Source organism: Coffea arabica, chromosome 9c (genome assembly GCF_036785885.1).
Source record: "Coffea arabica cultivar ET-39 chromosome 9c, Coffea Arabica ET-39 HiFi, whole genome shotgun sequence".
NCBI classification, from domain to species: Eukaryota; Viridiplantae; Streptophyta; class Magnoliopsida; order Gentianales; family Rubiaceae; genus Coffea; species Coffea arabica.
The window spans coordinates 41,030,279-41,054,221 of NC_092326.1; the positions used below are offsets into that span (position 1 = coordinate 41,030,279).

The following is a 23,943-nucleotide window of genomic DNA, read 5'->3' on the forward strand; positions in this document are numbered from 1 at the left end:
GGTTTCAAGGGTTAGGAACCACTGTGCCTAAGATTACTAAGTGTTGGGGCAAACTGGGCGCGGAACGTTGCAGAAGGCGGGAAACGGGGCGCGCGGAATTGTGTGGCGGTTGCCTGTGCGCGCCAAAGATGAATGTTGGGCAGTTGTTGACCGTTGCTGGCAATTGCTGGCGGTTACCAGCCAACTCAGCCTTTGTTCTTAGCGAGTTCCTGATTTCGTGGATGTTCTTATCTGACCAACGATTGGGTCTTGTCAACTGTACATGTGCCTATAAATAACGGGCTAAGCAGAGACTAAAAGGCAGAGAGTCTCAGATAGTGAGAATCACCCTTAGATGTTCTGCACACCAAGTGTTTGTAGAAATTCCTTGTAAGCTTTGTTGTGAAATACAAGGTTGGCCGTGTTGGCTGTAACTTGTGTGTGTTTCTTTATTTTGCCTAAGTGTTCTACGTTCTGAATATTTGCGTGTAAGTGAATTGTGGACTGACCGATAGCATGGCTTACCAGCGCCATTACGTGGGTGGTTTACTAGGGGAAGTAAACACCTCGTAACATTAAGCCACTTAGCTCTGCAAATCATTCAGTTCGTGCGGTTCCTTGTCTAGATACATCCAACAACATTGGCCCTCGCTTTGATGGTTTGATACCGACTCTAATGCTTGAGGGTTAGAGGGAATAACTTGATTTTTAAGGTAAACGGGACAACGGTCCAATAGTAGATCAATACTTTTGTTTGGGTGTGGGACACGGTGACACTTCTCATCTCGGATATGCTATTATATATGCTTGGAATTGGAAATCAAGGCATCTATGGTCCTAGTTGAGCTTGAGATGCGGATCAAGAATTTTGCATTGAGATGCCGACTGTGGCTCATTTTACAAGGTCGTGTTGGCTTTAAGTCATATTTCATATGAGAAAAACAAGTTTTACAAGTTTAACATTATACCACCGGGACTGAAAGAAATGGATAATTTGGTTGGTTGGAATATTTACGGTTCAGAAATCACAACACGAAAATCTTCATTAACTATTGTCCATTCAAGCTTAATATTTTGATACTAAAAAATGTATCGTTTCTTGATTTTGGGTTGCTTGTCGCTTACCTATGCCCGTTTGCAAAAGCAGCATGGATCGCAAGGAATTACAAGGTTTGTCAAGGAGCTCTTGTTGACCCTGATAATTCTGCTTGGTCTAATCTATCAGCTTTCTGAATTTCCTGAATTGCATTTTATATTCTTTTCTGGAGCAGGGATTGCAAGATAGGGTAAAACTGATTGCTATTGACCTAGAGAGTTGGCCAGCCTGGTACCAGCAGAAGCTTTACCCAGCAAACGGGGTTAGATATTTACTTGCGCTATGCTAATAATACTCCACAACAATATCAATCTCATGTTAATATCCACAAAAACTGGCCTGAACTTTTTTTGTTCTTGTTTCGGGAACTTATTTACTGATCTGGACAAATTCTTGATAACAAACTGTACCTATTACTCAAATTTGAGATTATAGTCTATTTTCAGCTACTAATCATTGCACGTAGTTAATTTTATACTTTGGAGCTCTTCTTATGCTCTATTCTCAAAGCAGGTGCCGGCAACAATCAAGTTAAAGGAGGCTCTATTGAAATAAGCAACTATTTCGAGGAAAACTTTGAAGGTCCTTCAGTTCTTCCTGATGTAAGATTGGTAACATCTTTCTGTTAAATTTCAGTGAGCAAATTTGCTGCTTTTTTTCTGCATTTTTCGATAGCTTGTGTTCCAAGTCCTCTTAACTAAATATACAGGATCCTGCCAGGAAAGCGTTCGCTGAAAAGTTGCTTTCCTACTCCAACTCTTTCTATGGAGGTGTAATTTCTTCTTTCATGGCAAATGGAGTAGGTAAAACTGGTAAGTTGAATGCTCATGGCTTTTTGGCTACTAGTTCCTGTCATATTTGATACTCAAGTAGGTGATTTGATTAGGTGCTGCTTTTGATTACCTTGAGGATGCCCTTGGCAAATTTGATGATGGTCCCTTCTTCCTTGGACAATTCAGTCTGGTAAGTGCAATGGACCCCTATAGTTTTTTTAATTTCACGTAGATCGTGTTTGAATGAAGTCCTTCTTTCAAGCATTCGGAAAGGGATGTGAAAAAAGAAATCAGAATGATGTTTGGATTTCGCTATAAGTTGGATTCATATCTCGAAGGACTCAGGTGGATATGGTTTTTGCTCCACACATTGAAATGTTCCAACCATTCCTATTGGATTTCAAGAAGTATGATATTACAGAGGGCAGGCCAAAACTAGCAGCATGGATTGAGGTACTCAAAGAATCTACTAGCAGTCTCCCTTACAAAAATCATTTAGAAAAATTTTAAGGGAGAAACTGGAAGCATTGTTCAAGTGCAGATCTTAATTTGTCATCTAAGTCCTTCAATTCTTAATGATCCTCCAAGCATGCAGTGAAATGACTTGGTCTCACAAAACAGTTCGGCATATTGGACAGAATAATCTTCATACGTATCATTTTTTTTTTCTTGTATTCCATACTGATCATGGCATCCATGATCTGAATGTGATATTTTGCACTATTGTTGACACATCACTTTGGTTAAGAGAGGAGTACATACTTTAGAGCTCACTGCATTTTCCTTGGGACTGGAAGCACTTGAGTTGTTTATTACCTACTCGTTTTACTCTTACAGGAAGTTAATAAGATTAAGGCTTATACAGCGACAAGGTTTGATCCTGACAAGCTTTTAGCAACTCTGAAAAGACGTTTTAAGGTAAATTCTGCTAGCAAATGATTTCTGTTTTGTTACAGATTCAACCTTTGCTAGAAGTTCCTTAGGATGAATTTCTTTGACCTTTATAATCGTATCTAGGCTCTGTTCTGAGCTCTTCGGATCCCTTGATCTCGCATGGAATTGGGATAATCGCACTCTTCATCATCAAGGCATAAGCATGTTGCTGGATCACATCTCAAGCGCCTCGCGCCTGTCACAAGAGCAACTGTCTCAAGTCAATAGACATTATTGTTATATTTAACACCTATAATTTTTGTATTCAGTTTAACGTTGTAACACCTGTATTTTCGTGATCCGGCTGGTCTGTAGAGAATTTACCGTGTCCTTTCATCTTGTTGTGCATTTGACCGTAGCATCATGACATATTAGTCCTTGGCAAGAAACATGAATAAGGCTTTGAAGCAATACCGTTAATTGAACCGGTGAAGTGAAAGGGTCGAGATTCAATCGGTCGGACCGGTTCAACCTCGGTTCAATGAATTTTTTAAAAAATTATTTATATAAATATATATATGTACAAAATAAGACATGTAATGGGTTAATTTAATACTTTATATGATGAAAGGTTTACTATTTTTTAATAACTTGGATTTTTTAAATTATAAGTTAAAACAAATAAATTTCATCTCAATTTCAATTATATCTAAATCCAACCCAAAAATATCACAATATTTTGAAATTATACAAAATTCACGTCTATGAGAATTTAGATATTGTGAACTTAAATTTTAATTTACATTTTAGAGATTGCAATTTAAAAAAGGAAGTTTGGAGTTCGAAGGAAGTCAAGAAAATCGAAAATAGAAATGTAAACCTGATAAGAAACAAAAAATGAGATAAAAGTGGGTGGTTGTAGCATTAAATAATTTGGGTTAAAAAAATAATTCTTTTTTAACTTTTTTCAATTTAATGGACAAAAACAAAATTAAAAGATGGAAGAAAACATTAATAAATTAAAAATAAAGAGGTTTGACTAAAAAGGAAGTGACAAAAAAAAAGGATAGAGAGAGAGAGAGAGTTGAAAATTAAAAAGAAAGAACCATGAGAGGATGAGATTTTGTAAGAAAAATGGAAAAAAGAAATATGAGTGTTTGTTTTATATAAATAAGTTATAAAAAAAAACTAATAAGATGTGATGGTGCAATGGTTAGTACATTGGTCTTTTATTACAAAGGTCTTGAGTTCGAATCTTGATAGCTGCATTTTACAAAAAAAAAAGAGAAGAAGGTTGAAAATCGGTTTAATAGCGGTTCAACCGGTCGAACCGGCCGGTCCGGTCCGATTTTCAAAACATTGCTTTGAAGTACTATTAAATCCGTCCGTGTAATGGCAAATGGAAGCGTTACCGTGTCAATGGGTCGGGTTTGGACCTAGACCCGACTCGGGTTAGATAAATTTTTTCGGGTTTGGGTTGAAAAATATAATTCCGATCCCCGTACTCAGACCCATTTACTCTAATAAAAAGAAGGGGTCGGATACAGAATATAAAATTTCCATCAATATTTGATCCGCACCCGAACAATATATTAGTAATTCTAAAATATAAATATTTCTACATACATTCTTTTACCAAATTTATAATGTAGTAATGACTTTGCAAATTGATTAAAATTGTTAAAATTCTTCTTGGAAACCAAGTCATCAGGCAAGACTTGTCTGCGGATTCGATTCCTGTGCCAGCCAAATTTGCGATTGTTACTGATGGAAACACAAATGATAAAATAATAAATCATTTTTTTAGCTTAAGTAACCCGAAACCCTTTACTTACACTCCATTCTTCAAAATCACCCAGTTCATCCCAGACAAAATTATCATTATCCTAGCGTCGGGAAATGTACAAGAAGGTGTTTTTCTTTTTCTTTTTTTTTTTTGGGACTTGAGATTACGTATATATGTACGTACACACACATAAATGTACATGTAGCTAAGGAAATTAAAGCAAACAAAAAAAAATGTATGTATCCAATCCAAGGTCTCTCCAATGTGTTCTTTGTTCTTGTGTCCATCTACCGTTCAAGAGTTTATTTTTCAGCTTGCAACTTTGTAATATGTTACCAATCTCCTTTGACTTCACGATTTTTGCGTACCACTACATGAAAAAAATTACATGCATGCTTTATGAGTCGGTTAAAAAAAATTTAATTTTTGTGCAAAAAAAAAATTCAATAAGTAACACTAAAAAAATCCCAAAATAGTACCAAAATTTGAGATTTTTTAAAAAAAGTATTTTAGCCAATAATTTGTCAAAAAAAAAAAAGAGATACCAACCTACTACATATAGGAGTTGGCCTTTTTCTTTAATGATGATGAAGAGAAAGTAGCGTCTTTAATTATTGAATGCGCGCATTAATTATTATTGTTTTATTTTATATCTATATATACTTTTCTTAATTCTTTTAAAAAATTTAATACCTGACCTACATCTTAATGGATGGATGGCTATCAGTTGTTCGGACCCGAGGATTCGCGACACAGTCCGTATTTCAATTAGTCAAAGCACGATTTTGGGATGCAAACACACGTGAAAAATATGAATAATGTAATGTGGCCACTTTGAAATTAAGCAATCATCATGGCAATATACATTCCGTAAAGAATCCTTGTACTACTGCTACTGCTACCACCATCCAATTCTTCCTTTGCAAGATAAAAAGTTTTCGGAATATCTTCGCTGTCAGCTTCAGCAATGGCTTCTGGGTAATTAAATCCCAACTTTTGTTTGTTCACTGTTTCTTCTTTATCTTGAATGCTTCGGTGTGTTTAATTTTGGATTTTGTTACTGATTTGGGTATGTTTTGTTTTCTTAGTGTCAAAGAGGTGCTTCCACCTTCGCTTGATTCTTCCTCAGAACCACCTCCTGACATCTTTGACGGAACCACCAAGTGAGTGTTTAATCCCAAGAGAATCATCAATGGCACCGTTTTTTCTTGTTTTATTGACTTTGTCTCAGTTTGGTTCATTTTAATGCAAGTGGTCTGCATCTTACATCCGATTGATCAAGGATATTAGTAAAGTTGGATTAAGCATTTTGGCCCAGTGATTTAGATCAAAAACTTATTAACCTGCCTACTCATGAACTGAGAATCAACGAGGGACATGGATAAAATCTCAACAATATGTGCATCGAACTGGAAGAAACCGAAATTTTTGGTCATTTCCAAAATTTTTGGATCACAACATGGAAATCTTACAGTGACTATTGTTCGTTTGAGCATGATAATATTTTGACACTGCGATATTTCATTTCTTGATATTAGGTTGTTCACAGCTTATATATGCCCGTATGCACAACGTGTGTGGATCACAAGGAATTATAAGGTTTGTTGGGGACTTCTTGTGGACCTTGGTGATTCTGCTTGATCTAATAATCAGATTTGTGAATTTCTGATTTGCGTTTGCAGGGATTGCAAGATAAAATAAAATTGATCGCTATTGACCTAGAGAATAGGCCAGCCTGGTACAAGGAGAAAGTTTACCCAGCAAACAAGGTTGGGTATTATTTAATTTCACCATGTTGTGTGAGATCTCTGATGCTAATTGTTCTGCGGCAATATCAGACTCATGCTAAATGTTCACAAAAACCAGCCAGAACTTTTTTACTGTTTGAGGAGCCATGGCTGCTTGCGTCAGCCTGGAAATTTCAATTGGTTTATAAATAATTCCTGTGGACTGATATGTATAGATTTCTTGATGAAATTGAGATGAAATTGAGATGAAAGTTTCATTTCTCATTTCAGCAGCCAATTATTACATGTAGTTTACTTTGTATCAATCACATGGGATTTTTCTTATGCTCCATTATCAAGCAGGTGCCATCTCTGGTACATAATAATGAAGTCAAAGGAGAGTCTCTTGATCTAATCAAATATCTTGACGAAAACTTTGAAGGTCCTTCACTTCTTCCTAACGTAAGATTCATAACAATTTTCTAGTTAAATTTTGGTGAGCTAAGTTGGCTGCTCTTAGTCTGCATTCTGCAGTGGGTTGTATTTTGAGTTCTCTGATCAAATTTGTAGGACCCCGCTAAGAGAGAGTTTGCAGAACATTTGTTGTCCTACTCTGACTCCTTTAATGGAGCTGGATTTTCTTCTTTCAGAGCAGAAGGAATCGGTGAAGTTGGTAAGTTGAGTGCTCATGGATTTTGGCTGCTAATTCCTGTAAACTTTGATGCTAAATTGCATTATTTGATCAGGTGCTGCTTTTGATTACCTCGAGAATGCCCTTGGCAAATTCGATGATGGTCCCTTCTTCCTCGGAACTTTCAGTCTTGTAAGGGCAAAATTGGGAACTTCTATTTGTTCACGTATACCTTGTTAATGAAGTTCTTTCGTCAAGCATTATGATAGGGATATGAAGTTGTATTTATGTTATCTTGAAGAAGCATAGGTTGATTCATCTTTTTCTCTGCGCAAATTCAGGTGGATGTAGCTTATGCGCCCTTTGTTGAAAGGTTCCAACTCTTCGCGTCGGATGTGAAGAAGTACGATGTTACAGGGGGCAGGCCAAAACTGGCAGCTTGGATTGAGGTAATCACAGAATTTCTTAGACTTTCCCCATGCAAAATTATGTACAAAATTATCAGGAAGAAACTGGAAGCATTATTTACATGCAGCTCCTGTTTGTAGTTAAGTATGTTAATGATCCTCCAAGTAGGCATGAATTGAAATGACTATATCATAAAGAAATTGGGGCATGCTTGGAGATAGGAATCTTCCACTTGCATTCATACACATCGTTGCTTTTGAATTTCATGCTGATATGATATCCTTGATCTGAAAGTGATATTCTGTACAATCCCTTGGTTAGGAGAAGAGTACATCTTCAAGGGTTCATTGCATTTTTTTTTTTTTTGTTGGGACTGGAAGCAGTTTAGTTGGTTATTACCTATTTAACTTGCTTCTGCAACAGGAAATTGATAAGATTGAGGCTTATAAAGTGACAAAAGCTGATCCAAAGGAGTTTTTAGCAGTGTTAAAAAAGCGTATCGCGGTAAATTCTACTGCCAAATGATCAGTCTTTCTTTGTTAGAAGTTATCAGAAAGAATTGTTTTAATCTTTGTCCGCTTGTTTTAATCTCAGTCCTGAGCTCTTCGGATCCCATGAAATCACATGGAATTGGGATGTGCCATTCTCTTCATCCTCAAGGCATATGCATGTTGCAAGATCATGTAACAAGCTCTACTACGCCTAATAAGAAGCAACTGCCTGATCTCAACATTATTAAATTGGAGGCTTTGCCTTCAGTATAAGGCTGCTGTGATATACTACATTTTCTTTATCAGACTGGTCTGCGTGTGATTTCCGATGTCATTTCATCTTGCTGTACTTCCTAAACATATGATATATTACTCCCTAGGATGAAAATGAGAGATTTGAAATTTACCAAAATTGCTTTAGTTACATTTAGTTTTATAATTCATCAATTATCTAAATATATTTTAAAAATACTAGAATAATTGTTGATTTATGAATCTAAGTGCCTCTTAAATAATGTAAACAATAAAAAAGATTTGAGAGGTTTTCAAATTCTTTGTCAAATCCCTCCGTCCAAATGCAGCTACTGCTCATTGTTTCACACACACAAAAAGGGGGAGACAGTTCATTACTTTTCTTTTAAATGCATATGACACAAGCATATTGTTTTTCAATACATTGATCTTGGTTGGACCTTAGAAGGGGACGGGCGGAGTGAGAATATAATCTAAGCATGTGCCATGGAGAAAAGGAGAAAGGTCACTGTAGTCAGTGGCCATTCTTTGCTCTCCATTGATAGACAAGCCCTTAAAATATGATTTTTTACTACCATGATTACAATTGCAAACAGTTAACCCAAATTTTAGGTCCTACCTGTTTATCATAAAACACCCCAATGGATCATGGTTTCTGTACATTAAAGATAATCAATCATGCTGAAAGCCTAAGTTTGTGTTTGTTTGCAGTGAACAGGATGGAAAAGTGAAAGAAAGTTACTTTTTTTTCTTTTGTTTTTTATACAAGGAAAGTTAGGCAATGTTTCTTCACTCTTCTGCATTGATTGTCCTGCAAAATCTGCAGGATTTTGGAGGAAAACTGTTGATTATTTACAATATAGTGCCGCTAACCATCCATTTTCTCTCAAAATTTCTCCTATCAGACAAACATATATACACAAGAAAGTGATTTTCTCTTTATATATATATATATATATATATATATGTATTTCCTACTACTAATCAAATAAAGCCTAAAGGTTCCTTATTGCATTGGGGGTAGACAAGCTCCCAGTAGCCTGCTTGAACACAGCAAAACTGCTGAAGGATTGATTACCTGGGAAAAAAAATGCCTGAAGCAATGGAGTGGGGCTTGCAATTGCACTTAGAACTGCCCAATCTCTTATCTTCAGCAGCGTTTATCTTATTTTTATTTCTTTCAAATATTGTTGAAGGCGCCGGAAGCAATTAACGACTGATTTTTTTGATGATGAAATTTCCCACACATTCCACAGCAATTCATTGGTGCACAAATGATTTAGGACCTTTGATGTAATACGGAGCTTCTGTTATTTGGTATTCTTTCGGTTTGGATGCAAAAGAATTGGATGCTGAAGTGCTTAAAAGCTGATGGAAGTTTAAAGTAGCCCCATCCCTCAAATTCCTGAGTTCTGGAGTATGAGCTTTGGCATTTGTAGTATAGGTAACATTGTATAGGTCAAGCAGGACTGAACCAGCTTGAGTTCTTTGCTCAAGAGAAGCCGTGCTTCTTTGCAGTCAGTGGAGCACTTCCACGTTCCAAACAGTGTGAATGGCTATACAACAATTCTCATGGCAGCAATTCTACACAATTTTGCACTAACCTATACCCCATTGTATATGTTCAAAATATCTTTGTTTCTATCATATATGCATGAATCATAGAAGAAATGAAACCCCGCACTGAACAAAGTGGATTCCTTTGCCAGCTGAATTCCAAGCCCCAACAAACGTTGTTCAAAGAGGTTGTACCTCATGATGATGCTTGCTAATTGTAATTAAGGGTCAAAGGAGGGTGCTGGAAGGCAGAGGTGTGGACAATCTTATTTGGGGCATTCGTTGACACAAGCGTGGTTGAAGTGGCAGTCACTGTGGAGAATCCTGATGATGCTGCAGAAGGAAACAAAGGTACCGAGGTGATCACACCATGGCAATGCATTTTCCATGGCCAGTTTGATAATCCTGGTATCGGAATGCCTTCAGGCCTCATTTTCCTTGCCCTTTCCTGTCAAATGGATTTTCATGTTTTAACATCACGTTTATGAAGATAAACCAGATTTATCTCTTTGTTTTGTTTTCATCTTGACCACAACCCAGAATCATAAAAAGTTGAAAGAAAAAGAATCGTCTAAAGTCAAGCCTTTACTTCAAGAAAAATGGAGAAGCATGAGGACCATTCACTCTTCTGAAAGTAGTTCACTAAAATAACAATTGAAGATGCATTTGAACTGATTGGTAAAACAACACAAAATTTACTTTTAACTTTATATATATATAAGAGATTAAATTTTCTGAAGTTTGAAAGTTAGAAATAGCTCCTATATGGTATAATGAAAAACTGTTCACGGACATCATGTTAGTAAAGAATTACCTCATTCTTTGGACCAAAACCAGAATATGTGTGGGTCCAAACTGAAGAATCTTGCGATGCCATTGGTAGATATTCAGGAGTATTGAAGGAGTTCTCCACCTGTCGAAGTATTTTTTAAGGAGGCCAAGGAATAGGAGAAGATAATCTGAGTACCAGAATTTCTCGAAGTTCCTAAAACAGTAGAAAAAGATTTCATGGCTCTTACAACGATTGTAAGACTACCAAAAGCTTGGAAGCAGTTCATCTTTTCTTCTGGATAAATCTTAAGATTAAAGTATAACCAACAAAGAAAAGAACTTCAATTGCTAATCACTTCAATGAAGAGATACCTTTATCATTTTGTCATCAGAAGCTGCATAATGGCCACAGGAACTTTTTGAATCACCAATTTCCTTCTGCCCATCTGAAGCTGGAGAAATCCACAGGTTGAGATCAAGATTGTCACCTCTACCTGCATCTGTGGGTCAAGAACAGAAACCGTACCACGTCAATAGCCTGTTCCTTTCAATCATGTGATGAAAGGGTTGAATGAAGAGAAAGCAAAATACGTATACGATCAGCATACCTCCATCTTTGGCAGCTCCACTGATCTCCCCCTCATAGGCACTATGCTCAAAGTTCGTGACTGCTTCCCTTCCATTGCATTTGATAGCTGCTTTGTCATATGCCCTGGAAAAATACAAAATGGAAATATTGTTGGATGAAGCCCAATAAAAACTATATTTTTCATTTCAGAGTGAGACAATCAGTCTCAAGGAGTTTGATTTATGATTAAGGACCTTGCAGCTTCTACTTCGCTGTCGAATAACCCAAGATATATATACCTGCAGCCAACCGTTGTTATCTCATATGATGAAGAATGGGCCCTCAAGCATTATTTTCGAAACCATCTAAAGTAATATCCATGCAAAATGGTGTGCATAACAATCGTTGGGAAAGTAACATTTTTACAGGTTTGGTAATTTCATGTACAAAGTATGAGACTACTGCTTTTATATTTAGATGTGGCCAACCAAAAGCAGCTTAGAATTTGTAGTGTTACTGGACACGTACTTTTTACCAAGAAACTGGCCCATCCGAGCCTCCCAGCGACCACATTTGTGTAGGGTAACTCCTCTATACTTTGAGCTCCCGCGCGAGAATCCAGTGCTATGACGACGAAGAATATGAACAAATTCTTCCTTTGTCAAGTTTTGCATCTGTACATCAACTTAATGAAGGTTAACATGGAACGCATGTTGCATTATTTGCATTATCTGACCTTACTGATGCTAGAAATTTATCAGCAGAAGTGAACCTGTTTCAAATCGTCTGCATAATCGCTGATATGAAAATTAATGTCAGCATCAACACCTCGAAACTTTATCGCTGCTCGATCATACGCTCTGAACAATAATTGTTAAAATCAGCTAGGAAAGTAGAGAGCGAAAACTTGTAAAATGAGCTTTTCGTAGCAAGATCAACTTGAAAGTACTAGAAACATTTTTCTTTTATTGGTTATTCTTTTCCCTAAAAAAGATGATTACCTAGCTGCAGTATGAGCTGTATCAAATCCTCCTGAAAAAGCAAATGCACTACAATTAAAATCGCAAAATAATGAAAAGACTTGCATGAGTCGTAAATCACATAAAATTGGTGAGTTGTATGCCAAAATTTCGGTGATTAACAGTCAAAGCATTCGGTCAGTATCTTAAGCCGCTTACCTAAATACACTTGCTTCCCGCAATCCCTGTTCATAATGCCACAAACAAAAGATACAATTACAATCAAGGAGGAGTAGGAGGCCCAAATGTTTTAAGACAAAGAAATGCATACTAGTCCTATGAATACTATCAGAGAACTATCCCATACTTTCATCAAAATTAATCGATTTAGAGTCCCACAAAATTCAAAATAAAAAAGAGCCGATAGAGAAGAAGCAGTTTAGACGTTACCCTAGTCATTCACAAATTTACCAAGAAACAAATCGACAGCAAAGAATCCTTGCACACAATTTATAACTGAGATGTAGCTGTAAAAACACTCTTCCATAATAATGAAATTGAAAGCTCGATTATCATTCCCAAAACCCCCGCTCCCCAAAAACAAGGGGGAAGAAAACCCCTCTTCTCACTTCCATTCCGATTCTACCCCTAAATGCATGAAGGGTAAATAAGCAAAAGAAAAGAAAAACAAGAAAAGAAAGATCACGTAATTAAAGTTTAAGACAATCACACACATAAAAGAAAAGAAATCGGCACAATAAACGATACCATATGGAGCAGTAGTTTATGTAGAAAATAAATTCCCACAAACAGCTTGATTTTCGCAAAATATGAATACATCTGTAAACACAAACAACAAAGTCCCAAGAAGCCATTGATACGGTATGGTTGGGGGGATGGGTTTTTTTTTCTTTCTGTAAACTGCAAAGTGTAGCATAGAACAGATACCAGATATGGGATTCCCATCTGCCAGTCCTCCGATAAAACGTGACACCCCTATACTGAGAACTTCTCGACCTAGGCCCCCTCCTGCTCTTCTTCGCACCGCCTCCAGCTACTTGGTGCTGCTGATACGGCTGACCAAGCTGATGTTGTTGCTGCTGCTGACCCTTGTTATATATCCCACCAATTTCCCCAGCAGCGGCGGCCTCCGGCACGGACAGTTTGAGCCATTGTGGAGGCCTGGCTGTCGTGGTCGTGGTCGTGGTGGGGAACGGAAATGGGTCATTGTTGGGGACAACAGGAAAAAACTGCCTCGTCATCAAACCTTGACGATGATCATCATTGTCGAAATCTTGATCATTGTCAAGAATTTGGATGATATGGTCTTCTCCAGTGGCGTTGAGGATGGAGAAATTGAGAGTGGTGGTTGTGCAACGGTGGTGGGGTTGGTTATGAGTCGGTGGGGAGGAGCTGTTGGATTCTTCGTCGGCTATGATGAGGACGGACGATGAGGCCCCGGAATCATGATCAGTTAACAAAGTAGCAGTAGAAGCAGCGGTGGTTTTGACGGGGCAAGGAAAAGGGTCGGTTTCATCACAAGCTGAGTCCACTGATGCTGCTGCTGCAGCATCAGCATCAATATTCAGATCCAACAACATTTTCTCCCCCTCCTCTCCTCTTCTCTTTCTTTGTTATTATCAATCAATGAATACTACGGTAGTATTATTGGGATTTGTCTGTAGGTAATGATTTTCTGGTGTCTGTTGTTAGTTTCAGATAAGTACCTTTTCAGAAGGATCACATGCTCATGGGAGAGAGAGAGAGAAAGATCTGAGCAGAAGAGAGAATATAACCATAGAAGAGAGAGGAAAAATAAAATGGTAAGACAGACTCCCTTGAGGGGTAAGTATATATCAATCACATAAGCAGCAGCAGCTGGGCGGTTCAGAATCAGACTTCAGGCAGTTAGATGACCACACAAAATTCAAGAAATTGCCCTCTCTAGAGTCTAGTCTCCACCCCCAGAAAAAAAGAAAAAGAAAAAGAAAAAGAAAAAGGGTTGGGGCGGCAAGGCTACTCCAGTCTAGTCTACCTATAAAATAGTTGGAGGCTTGTATCTTGTAAGCTGTAGCTATCTATATCTATATATTCAAGATGTATAGTTTGAGAGGTCTTGAGAGATGGGTGTTGGTGTTGGTATTGGTTGTGGGTTGTGGAAGGTCTTGTTGTTGGTAGAATTGGAAGCTGTGGAGCTGATGGCAGAAGTTTTTGGTCCAGTTTTTGGAGGTTTCATTTCACTACAAGAAACCCATGGGCTGTGGAGAGGGAGAGATATAGAGGAGGTGGGGAGGATATTTGGGGAGGGGAAGGGAGGGGAGTTGGCTTAGGGGCTATGAAGTTTGGTGATAATAGAGAGGAAAAGTGGAGGAGAAGGGAAGAGGAACATGCCTAAGCGTGCATACATGGTGGATAACATTTTGGCTGTAGGGAGAGACGCGTTAAGGAGGGGAGAGCTAGAGCTAGGAATGGAGCTTAGCAAACCTTTTACCATGTACTCACTCATTTGTGATGTGACTTGTTTGGATTCACATTCTTTCTCTAACAAAAAAATGTTTACTTTTTTTTTTTTTATGAATACGTTTCTGTACCATTTTTTTATTTTATATAAATCAACTCGTTATAATATATTTTTAATTTATACATTATCTTTCTTATATATATATATATATATATATATATATATATATATATATATATAAAAACTTCCTAGTTTATGTAGAGGTTACTGAATTGTTAAAATAGCCCTGTAAGTGTTTGTGAAATTATATGCTGAATCGTTTTTAAAGGAAAAGCATCAACGCCAAATTCATTCTGAATATGACGTGACAAAAATATAATTGCTAAATTTTTTTTTAAAAAAAATGAGATGATATAAATATTTGAAAACCTACAATATTTTCCTCAAATTTTAGGCAACTATGCCTGTCTATTGACACTCGGAATGAAAGGAACAGTGTGTTTGGATAGAAGATTATACTACTGAAAACAAAAAAAAATTAAAATAATATTATAACACCATTTTATGACGTGATGTATTTGAAATTACAAATTAATTTCAAATATATATATATATATATTTATATCTATGATACGATGGAAAAATCCTCATTTTTTTCTTGGGAAAAATCAGCTAGGTTGTCTTGGTAAATTGAGATGGATCAATTTTCACAAGGCAAAATTTCTAAAAGGTTTTATGTGCATTACACTCTCAATTAAAATGGTCAGACAAATTGGTTGTGGTCATCGATTTTGTGCATGTAGGGTAGTCCTACCCCTACCACTTTTCCGCGTAGGGTAGTTTAGTAAGGGAAAGAGTTGAGACAGCCCGACGACGTGGCAACTGGTTTATTTTTCATTTACGTTATTTTATTTTATATCATGAGTCATGAGTCATGAGTCATGAGTGTGTGTGTTTGTGTTTCTTTTTTTAGTGTATATATATACATATATATATATACACATATATATAGAGAGAGAGAGAGAGTGTGTGTGTGAAAGAGAGAGGAATCTGTGAGGGGTGTGGTGTGGCGTGGTTGTTAATTTGTTATAGGGATGGAATGAGAATCTGCAACTTCCAAACTTGATTAAATTTACGAACCAAAAAAAAACCAACCCGCTGCACTTTTTAATCTTCTACACACCCGGATCGGATATGTTATGGTTAAGATTCTCCTCCAGCTTCTGCTTTTCGTCCAAAAAGGAATACAATTCTATGATTAATTTATGTACTTTTTTAACTGTTTCTGGTTAGGCCTCAGGCAACTGTTTCATTCAAAGACTATTCACTTTCTCAATTCAGCATCTGCTTCCTTCATTATGTGCCTTTGTCTACCTCGAATGGAATGCCCATATTATATTATTAGTACAGCCATCTTTTTACCACCTTCCACTGTACTATGGAAGCTAGATACATATCTGGACAGACATTTTACCACTTTAGTTGGATATAATTTTTATTTACTTGCATCAAAAACACGTTTTTTAAATATTTATTTTATATTCTGAATTATAATTTTATTTCACATACATTAAAATGCAGATTTTAATGCTGTGTGTTTGAATTGATCATTTTTTCAAAAACAAGTTTTTCAAATACAATACTACACTAATACACAATAATTCGAAAAACATATCATCCATCCGATATATTAAATATTTCAAAAAATTTTATAGTAAAAATTTTTCGTACACACTGCTACAGTAAACTTTTTTAAAAGCACCCCTGAAAACAGCTAATCCAAACGGAACGGCTAGTTTTACTCAAATAATCTACTGTCCAAACAAACAGATATATATGGCTTTCAAATTGTTAAAGAGTGTAATTAATTTATAAAGTAGGTAAAGCAATGGACAGCAGTCTCTCTTGTTCTTGAGCCTCATTTCATTTACTTTCACTGTCTAACTCCTTCCACAATCTTTTAAGTGGAATGGATATTTTATTATTATATAGCAAGGCCTCCTCCTTCTGGAGTCAATTGACTTTTTATAGGGATTTAGTAGGATCGCGTGATGTTTCGCTGAAAAATTTTACGTTTTCAGCGGACATAATTTTCAATCAATTTTTTAATTTACATATATTATATCAAATTATTTCAATATATATTTTATATATATATAAAAACTCTTATAAATAACAACGATTCCAACAACAGGCTTTTAATTTTTTTACCCCGGATAAAAATCCCGACTATGAACTTTTTCACAATGTAATGATTACATTCAGTCAAATGGATTCGTCCTTCAAACACCCGTTTGTCGGGTCAGATGATAGAATCCACCTTTACATTTTGTTAGTCGAACCCGTCTTGCTTTACGTCTTAATCCATTAATTTGAACGTTTTGAAAATGTGTTCGTCATAGTATACACACGTTCAACGTTTTACTCGAAATGGCAAGCTGATTGCCTCTTCCACAGCCATCAGAAGTATCACTTTCAAACAAATTAAGCATGCATTTTAATTATTCAATGCGATCAAAGTACAGATTTTGGATTATTTTTTGTTTTGGATTACAGGCCAGTTTCACCAACACACACACACATCATATAGATTAAAGAAAATATTTTCTGGTTTAAAAGGAAACTTCAAACTTCATGGCGCGCCCGCGCAGTTTAGAATTGAGGAGTTTGATGAAAGAATTTGAAATCCGTCCAAATCACTCTGGTTGTTTAAGGAGCATTTGGATTTGTAACTCACCACGATTATTAAAATATACTTCAAATGCTAGAATAATTAGTAAATTTAAATACCTCCTTTTTCTGAGTAATCTAAACAATTAGTTTCAAATCCTTCGTCAAATCTCTCTCTCTCAACTCAGATGCTGCATGTAAGAACTTACATTGCTAAAAAATGTGATGAAAAATTCTTTTGACTTCATAAAGCAGCTCATATGATATTTGAGAGAATTTCAAATCCTTCGTCAAATCTCTCTCTCAATGCAGACGACGACGCTGCGTATGAATTGCTAAAAAATGTGATGAAAAATTCTTTTGCTAGCTTGATCATCTGAAAACGGCAACAACTTTGTTTGTAAGTTTCCATGATTGGATGTTGCAGTTTTTTACACTTTTTTGTTTGAATCACAAGAATCATACAGTACTGCATTGAAGTTGGGAAGTTTCCCACGTTAATCCCCTGTTGCTTTGTAGGCTGCGTAGACACCCAAAAATGGAAAGGAAAACGAAAAATTGGAGGGAGAGGCACCTCAATTTGGTCCATCGCAGAATATGAATGCCGCCACGTGCTGGACATTATTGTTGACTAAGGAAACCGGGGATTTCTACTCTTTTTGATGCCAAGAAAGTCACAGGACCGCCCCGTCGAACTAATCAACACAAAACCTAGCTTGATATTTTTATTTTGAATGGTCCAAGCCACGACAAACTTATTTCTACGGTTAGGATTGTCTTATCCCCACGCAGGATCCCAGACCACATAATATGTGCAGGTTTCGATCAAATTGCCAAATTTATCAAGAAAGCCAAGAATAAACAAGTTCAACTGTCGGAGTACGAAGAATTTGTGGCTTAAAACATATATATAGATATTAGCGTACTCTGAGCATATTTCTGATTTCCACAGTTTCTTATAAAGAAATATATTATAACAATTTAACGTACGTGAGATAGTATAGTGATTGAAAAATGTGTTTATTAAAAATAAAAAAAAATTTATTTTTTTGAAGAAAAAAGGCAATCCAAGCAATTGAATTTATCGAAACTTTTGAAAGGAGAACATAAGAAAAAGTCGGATCAATTGACTTTGGAAGGCCATGACAGATAATTTTTCTTACAAGGGAATATGATGTATTAGCGTACGAATCCTTTTCTTTTTTTTTTAGTTTGTATTATTAGCTAATGGTATTTATTGAAAAAATTTCGTCGTGTCCTTTATCTCTTTTGCTGTCCAATTTTATCTAATTATGGCCATTATTATGGATCCTGTACCGTCAAAATATGGAAGTTCAACTCTGATTGTTAATGTACAAAGGGTTTGATTAGCGAGTGTCCACTGAGTACTCGTAAAAATATATTTCAGGAAAATATAAGATTAATCAAGAAAAGTAAATAAATATAAGGGACGGCAGGTCAGATTAAATAGAAAAAATATATAATTATAATGAAGGGTAATAATTGTTAGTATGTGTGTGTGTGTATATATATATATATATGTATGTATGTATATATGATAGGTTAGATGAAGCGTAAATGTGTTGGATTGCTGCTCAATGGATTAGGAAAACGCAGGTATGAAAACATATGTTGTATGCTAGAATAGCAGTGGGTTCGCTTAACTTAAGGAACAATCACATATGGTTTATTAAGTTTTGTCTAAATCAATCACACTAACCAACGTTGATTGTTTATTAAAACGACAGTAAAGATGGTTAGATTATAACTAATTTGGTGAAAGGTTGTTATTTCCAAAACAATTTGGTTTTGTTTGATAAGCAATTTAACATTATTGTTGATTGCTCATTATTACCACTCATTCATTATTATCACTTTTCATAAAGTCAGTTTTTCCATTTTCGTTCTTCTCCCTCTTTTTTTTTTTTTTTCTGAATTTTCAACTGAAACCTGAAACATAAGGGTTCCTCTTATAATAAAGTTAGGTAAAACGAGAATAGATCCTTGTACCTTAGTACACTTTTGCTGAATGTGGTTAAAAAAAAAAAAAAAAAAGGGAAAAGAGAGAAGGATCCAAATGGACTATAAATATATAATAATAGTTTGCTGAAGTTTATTAATCAGACACAGGCTAGTATAGTGGCAGTCCAGAGTGTGTCCTACTTCAACTAATAGGTTACTTGTTTATTCCTCAAGACTGAAGGCAAACTGATAAATCAAGGAAAATTACACTGGCAAGGAAATGTGAGGTAAAATCTAGGGTAATTACCGTTTGGATTGTGATTTTCTAGAGTTTGGTGTTTGGATAGCTATAAGTTATCTCAAATAATATTTTACTTGTATCATAAACACATTTTGTAACTCGCCTTTTTATATTTTTAATCATCTTTTTATCTCACGTACATCACGTAATAAAAAGCGTTACAGAAATTATTTCAAATTGTACTCTATCCAAACACACAGAAAAATATACCGTAACGATTTGATGTGTGCGAGATAAAAAGATGATTGAAAAATGTATTAATGAAAAAAAAACATAAAAGTTTTTTGAAAAAAAAAATGACAATCCAAACAAGTAAATACATTTCACAATCATCTCTTTACCAAAAAATTTTTTTAAAGTTTTCTGTAATCAAACTTTTTAATTATATTTTTACCTCACATATATTAAATTACTACAGTACATCTTTCTACGAAAACTTCAAAAAATGGTAGTATATTTTTGTCACACATACGTCAAATTATAAAAAAAAAAATGTTACAGTATCATACTACTATTACTCTAAGGGCCACAAAGCACCAAAGTCAGAAACCATATCTTGTTTTCTTGACATGACATAAAGAACGTACTTGTGCAAATGTTGAAGCACAAGGGTGGGCTAGGTTGACAAAAGCGTGGGAAAATGCGGACAAATTTTTATTTCTGGGACCAATTATAGCCCAGATGAGTGGTAAGGTAAGTTGGTTTTATCAATAATGTTAGTATTAAGAGGTTGCCCAATACTGCTGAAAAGAAACACTCTTTTTTCTTCTTCTTCTTCTTCTGGTATGGCACCTTAAATGGACAAAAAGAAGAACAAGAAAGGAAGCAGTCATCACGTACGTGTTTGACTTTGCAAGTTTTGTTATGTGCCTATCCTCCCACCTTATGTGGCATGGCCGACCCTTTCTATCCCATGAAAAGGCAACTTTATATGAATTAACTTCACTTATTCCAAAACAAAAAATCACGCAGCGCGTGAGTAATATTAAAATCTTACAAATAATAAATAATAAAAAAATAAGAGAGGAAACAAAAATATTCTACTTCAATCGACTAATTTCCCTCCTTAACTATAAGACCAAGGATTCCAAGTGCTTAAACAGAAAAAACATAACCACAAATCCTATTCTGATTATAATATCGAAGCACGACTCAACTATTTTCTAAATCAATTTTGACGCCAATTCTAATCTAGTTACCAAATAACAAATCAATTTCTAAAAGTATTAAAATTCTAAATATGTTTGGCTTAAAATATATCCGCAACGTCTTCTTTAAACCTTATTCTTCACGTAATAAGGATCCGATGCCATCGCGAGTTTGAATTGCCTTTGCAGCATCTGTTGTAGCAGTATAACTCAAGTGTAACTCCAATTTGCAACTGATACCCATCCACATATTTATGCGTGGAAGTGGACTATCTGCATGCAATTTTGTTACGAATTTTCGTCGATCAAAAAAGCCATCCATATCGACCCTTTCACAATTAGAGCCACCATATTTTCTTGAATAACAATCTACATAACTTTTAACTAATAAATCATGCCTTTCATAATCTTCTTTATAGTAATAATTTTCTTCATCGATAAATGCTCTCTTCATGACAACTCAAAACAATTTATGTAACTTCACAAACATTTTCTTCGTTGTTTGAGTTTCTTGGCCTCTCTGGCTTGAGGTTTGATCAAACACTACCGTGACAATCAACAATCTAGTAGGACCTTTTTTATAGATCATTGCACAACACCAACAATTTCAACAAAGTCCTTCTTTTTAGATCTCTATCCAATTAGGGTCACTTTTCCGTAATTCCAATCAATAAACGAGTACTCCAAGATCAATTCTCATGGTTCAATTCTTCAATATACTAGTACTCTACCATAACCTTTGCACCCTTCTGTGGCACAGGTTCCTCTATCAAAAACTTTGTAAACCCTCCGGGCACTATAGACACCCCAAAATCAAACTTTTGAATTTAGGATTCTAATTCCACTTGTTAGCACAAAAAATTACGCAGCAGAAGTACCAATAAAATGCTTAAGCAAAGAAACATAAACTCAAATCCTATTCTAATTATAATATCGAAGCATGACTCAACTCTATTTTCTAAACCAACTTTGACACCAATTCTAATCTAGTTACCAAATAACAAATCAACTTCTAAAACTATTAAAATTATAAATATGCTTGGTTTAAAATATGTCAACAAAAACTAAAAGAAAGAAAGAGAAAAAATGGCAACCTTTTTCTACTTCTATTCCTTACATTTGCCCATGGACAAAGGCAAAAAGAAATATTTACATACCCATCTTCAATTTCTTTTCTTTTTTCCTCCTCTTTTGAAAGAATCCAACTCCGTTGAATTGTGAGACAAATGTGTGGTGTTTTAAGTGGGTGTCAATTAATGTACGGTTTGTACTAAGATGACATCGCTCAAATGGTTTGGCTGGATGAGAATCAGTAATGAAATATTAATGATCATCTGGATCCTTTTCATGCAACTAATATACTAGTAGCAATGACTAAATCAACGATAGCATTATTAAAAAGTTCACATATATGCACGGATGATGTACTAGAGTAGTGTGGGAAACTTTCCAACGACACGAAAATGGATTCAAGATTTGTGAAAAGGCATGAAGAAGACCTGTACTTGGATTCATAGCAGTAAATCAGACCAAATCCCACCAACGGTACTGGCAGAAGCCAGTTTTTTTGTCTGCTAGAAAAAGATGTCAGTTTTTTGAGTCACCTTTTTTCTTTAATCAATTGTTCTTTCACCTTGCTAATTAGCACAGATAATATGTGCTTAATTTATGTGTCACAGATATAAGGGAAACTTGTTTCAAGCTGTGCTGTGACTTCTCAATAAGGAGCTGAAAGATGCAATGGCAGTTGGCTTCATGCTGCTCATCTTTACTTAAAAAGTTTATGGTGCATGCCTGGGAAAAGAAAATCGTGTTCAATTTTCAGTCTACCAAATTCCAGGAGAACAGGCCATGTTCATAGAGATATATAAGTTTTGCAAAATTAATCCAGGGGATAAACAAAGTTTTGCTGAGAAATCAGGTGCTAAAAATAATTAATTGGAATATCGTAAGTTACTTTTTAGATGCACTATTTTTTTAATGCACTATTTAATTATCAGGTTAAAGATCTTACTGGAACCAATTTTACAAGGTCTCCGGTAGAGTGAACCATTCAGCCATTCAATCCACCATGAATTTGGATTTTGGTGGATGTGAAAACAAAGTTTGACTTTTTCGTGGCCAAATTTATTGATCATGGACTTAATTTTTTTTTTTTAAAACTGATCATTGACTTTAGATGAACATTATACCACCTTATTCATATTTTCTTCTAACTATTCTTTTCATAGTAAAGTCAAAGTTATAAAAGTAGACTTTGTTATTTAACATGTTATGCTCTTAGGGAAAACAAAGACTCATTAAATCAAGAAAAAACATTGATTGAGCACAAATCAAATATCATAATTTTTTCCATTACCATATCGGCCTAGTTGGATATTTCCTGAGTAAATTATGTTGAGCCGGACCCTGAGGTTCAAAAAAAAAAAAAAGATTATTTCAATGATGGCCCTGCATGGATTCACCTGTATAAGCCGCGGCTAAAGTTGCAAAAATAAGAGCTTGAATACCACTTGTAAATAATCCAAAGGAACATGACAGGTATAGGAACCACTAAAGCTACTAAAGAAACAAGAACAACAACAACCAATTCATCAGCTAAAATATTTCCGAAAAGTCGAAAACTAAGCAATAAAGGTTTTGTGAAATCTTCTAAGATATTAATGGGTAAAAGGATTGGGGTTGGTTGAATATATTTTCCGAAATAACTTAATCCCTTTTTGGTAATACCCGCATAGAAATATGCCACTGATCGACGTCAGTAAAGCCAAAGCAACAGTCGTATCTATATCATTCTTCGTGGGTGCAGCTAACTCCCCGTGAGGTAATTGTATGATTTTCCAAGGTAAAAGGGCTCCTGACCAATTAGAAACAAAAATAAATAGAAACAGAGTTCCAATAAAAGGAACCCAAGGACCATATTCTTCTCCAATTTGGGTTTTACTGACTTTAGTTGTGAACTAGAGGATTACGAATCCCACCAAAATCCAAATTCATGGCGGTGCCAAGAGTATACAAGTTTTCTTTGCTGCAAAACTCTAAATTCATGTCCCTTTTTTTTTGTTGTTGTTTTTGAATCAGTAAACTCATCTGAAAAGAAGCGGCAATTGGCAAATTGAGCATTATCTGAAAAAGTATTTTAAAAACCCATAAGGACGTGGGCTTAGACAGATGATGTTTAAACAATAAACAAAGTACGCCATCCAAAGAAGAGTCAATTAAATTTAGTAGTCACTCCCAACAATCCACTCAGGTTTAATTATCAAAGAAGCAGTCCTGACCTTTACATTATTGCAACATCGAGTTGATTGCATAATTGAAAAATACCATACTGCTACTAAGTAGTACTAAGGAAGATAGATTGACATCATCTCATGCATAAGCTTTCCTTTTTCTATTCCTTTTTCTTGGCTCTCAAAACCATACAAGTAATCCATAATAAGCAAGTCAGATTAGCCTCAACAGATCATCGTTTTAGTATAATCTAGCCCACTAATGTCAACATGTTTGCGCCATCCAGCTTCCTGCAG

The 23,943-nt window shown here is 35.5% G+C and overlaps 3 protein-coding genes across 5 annotated transcripts; 2 read left to right on the forward strand and 1 right to left on the reverse strand.

Moving 5' to 3' along the window:
• Window positions 1-1,066: 1,066 nt before the first annotated feature.
• Window positions 1,067-3,129, forward strand: LOC140014249 (protein IN2-1 homolog B-like). The gene is made up of 7 exons (XM_072064689.1): window positions 1,067-1,149; window positions 1,291-1,337; window positions 1,589-1,677; window positions 1,785-1,887; window positions 1,962-2,038; window positions 2,686-2,766; window positions 2,866-3,129. The coding sequence occupies exons 1-7, from the start codon at window positions 1,067-1,069 to the stop codon at window positions 2,875-2,877; spliced, it is 492 nt and encodes a 163-aa protein (XP_071920790.1). The 3' UTR covers window positions 2,878-3,129.
• Window positions 3,130-5,242: 2,113 nt separating this feature from the next.
• Window positions 5,243-8,176, forward strand: LOC113707645 (protein IN2-1 homolog B-like). The gene is made up of 10 exons (XM_027229910.2): window positions 5,243-5,485; window positions 5,596-5,670; window positions 6,046-6,106; window positions 6,190-6,276; window positions 6,598-6,696; window positions 6,805-6,907; window positions 6,981-7,057; window positions 7,207-7,314; window positions 7,697-7,777; window positions 7,868-8,176. Exons 1-10 carry the CDS (start codon window positions 5,475-5,477, stop codon window positions 7,871-7,873), a joined length of 708 nt encoding a protein of 235 aa, XP_027085711.1. The 5' UTR covers window positions 5,243-5,474; the 3' UTR covers window positions 7,874-8,176.
• A 1,212-nt stretch (window positions 8,177-9,388) lies between these two features.
• On the reverse strand, window positions 9,389-14,382 carry LOC113708546 (APETALA2-like protein 3). 3 transcript variants are annotated; one of them, XM_027231010.2, is made up of 10 exons: window positions 12,820-14,376; window positions 12,091-12,116; window positions 11,914-11,944; window positions 11,685-11,772; window positions 11,441-11,586; window positions 11,167-11,211; window positions 10,953-11,056; window positions 10,717-10,844; window positions 10,388-10,486; window positions 9,389-10,021 (listed from the first exon to the last, which is right to left on the reverse strand). In XM_027231010.2, exons 1-10 carry the CDS (start codon window positions 13,470-13,472, stop codon window positions 9,785-9,787), a joined length of 1,557 nt encoding a protein of 518 aa, XP_027086811.1. In that variant the 5' UTR covers window positions 13,473-14,376; the 3' UTR covers window positions 9,389-9,784. The 3 variants fall into 3 exon arrangements, 2 of the variants coding, with proteins under 2 accessions (XP_027086811.1, XP_027086812.1); XR_003452422.2 differs by having other exon boundaries at window positions 9,971-10,021; window positions 10,388-10,558; window positions 12,820-14,382; XM_027231011.2 differs by lacking the exon at window positions 11,167-11,211 and having other exon boundaries at window positions 12,820-14,372.
• Window positions 14,383-23,943: the final 9,561 nt, after the last annotated feature.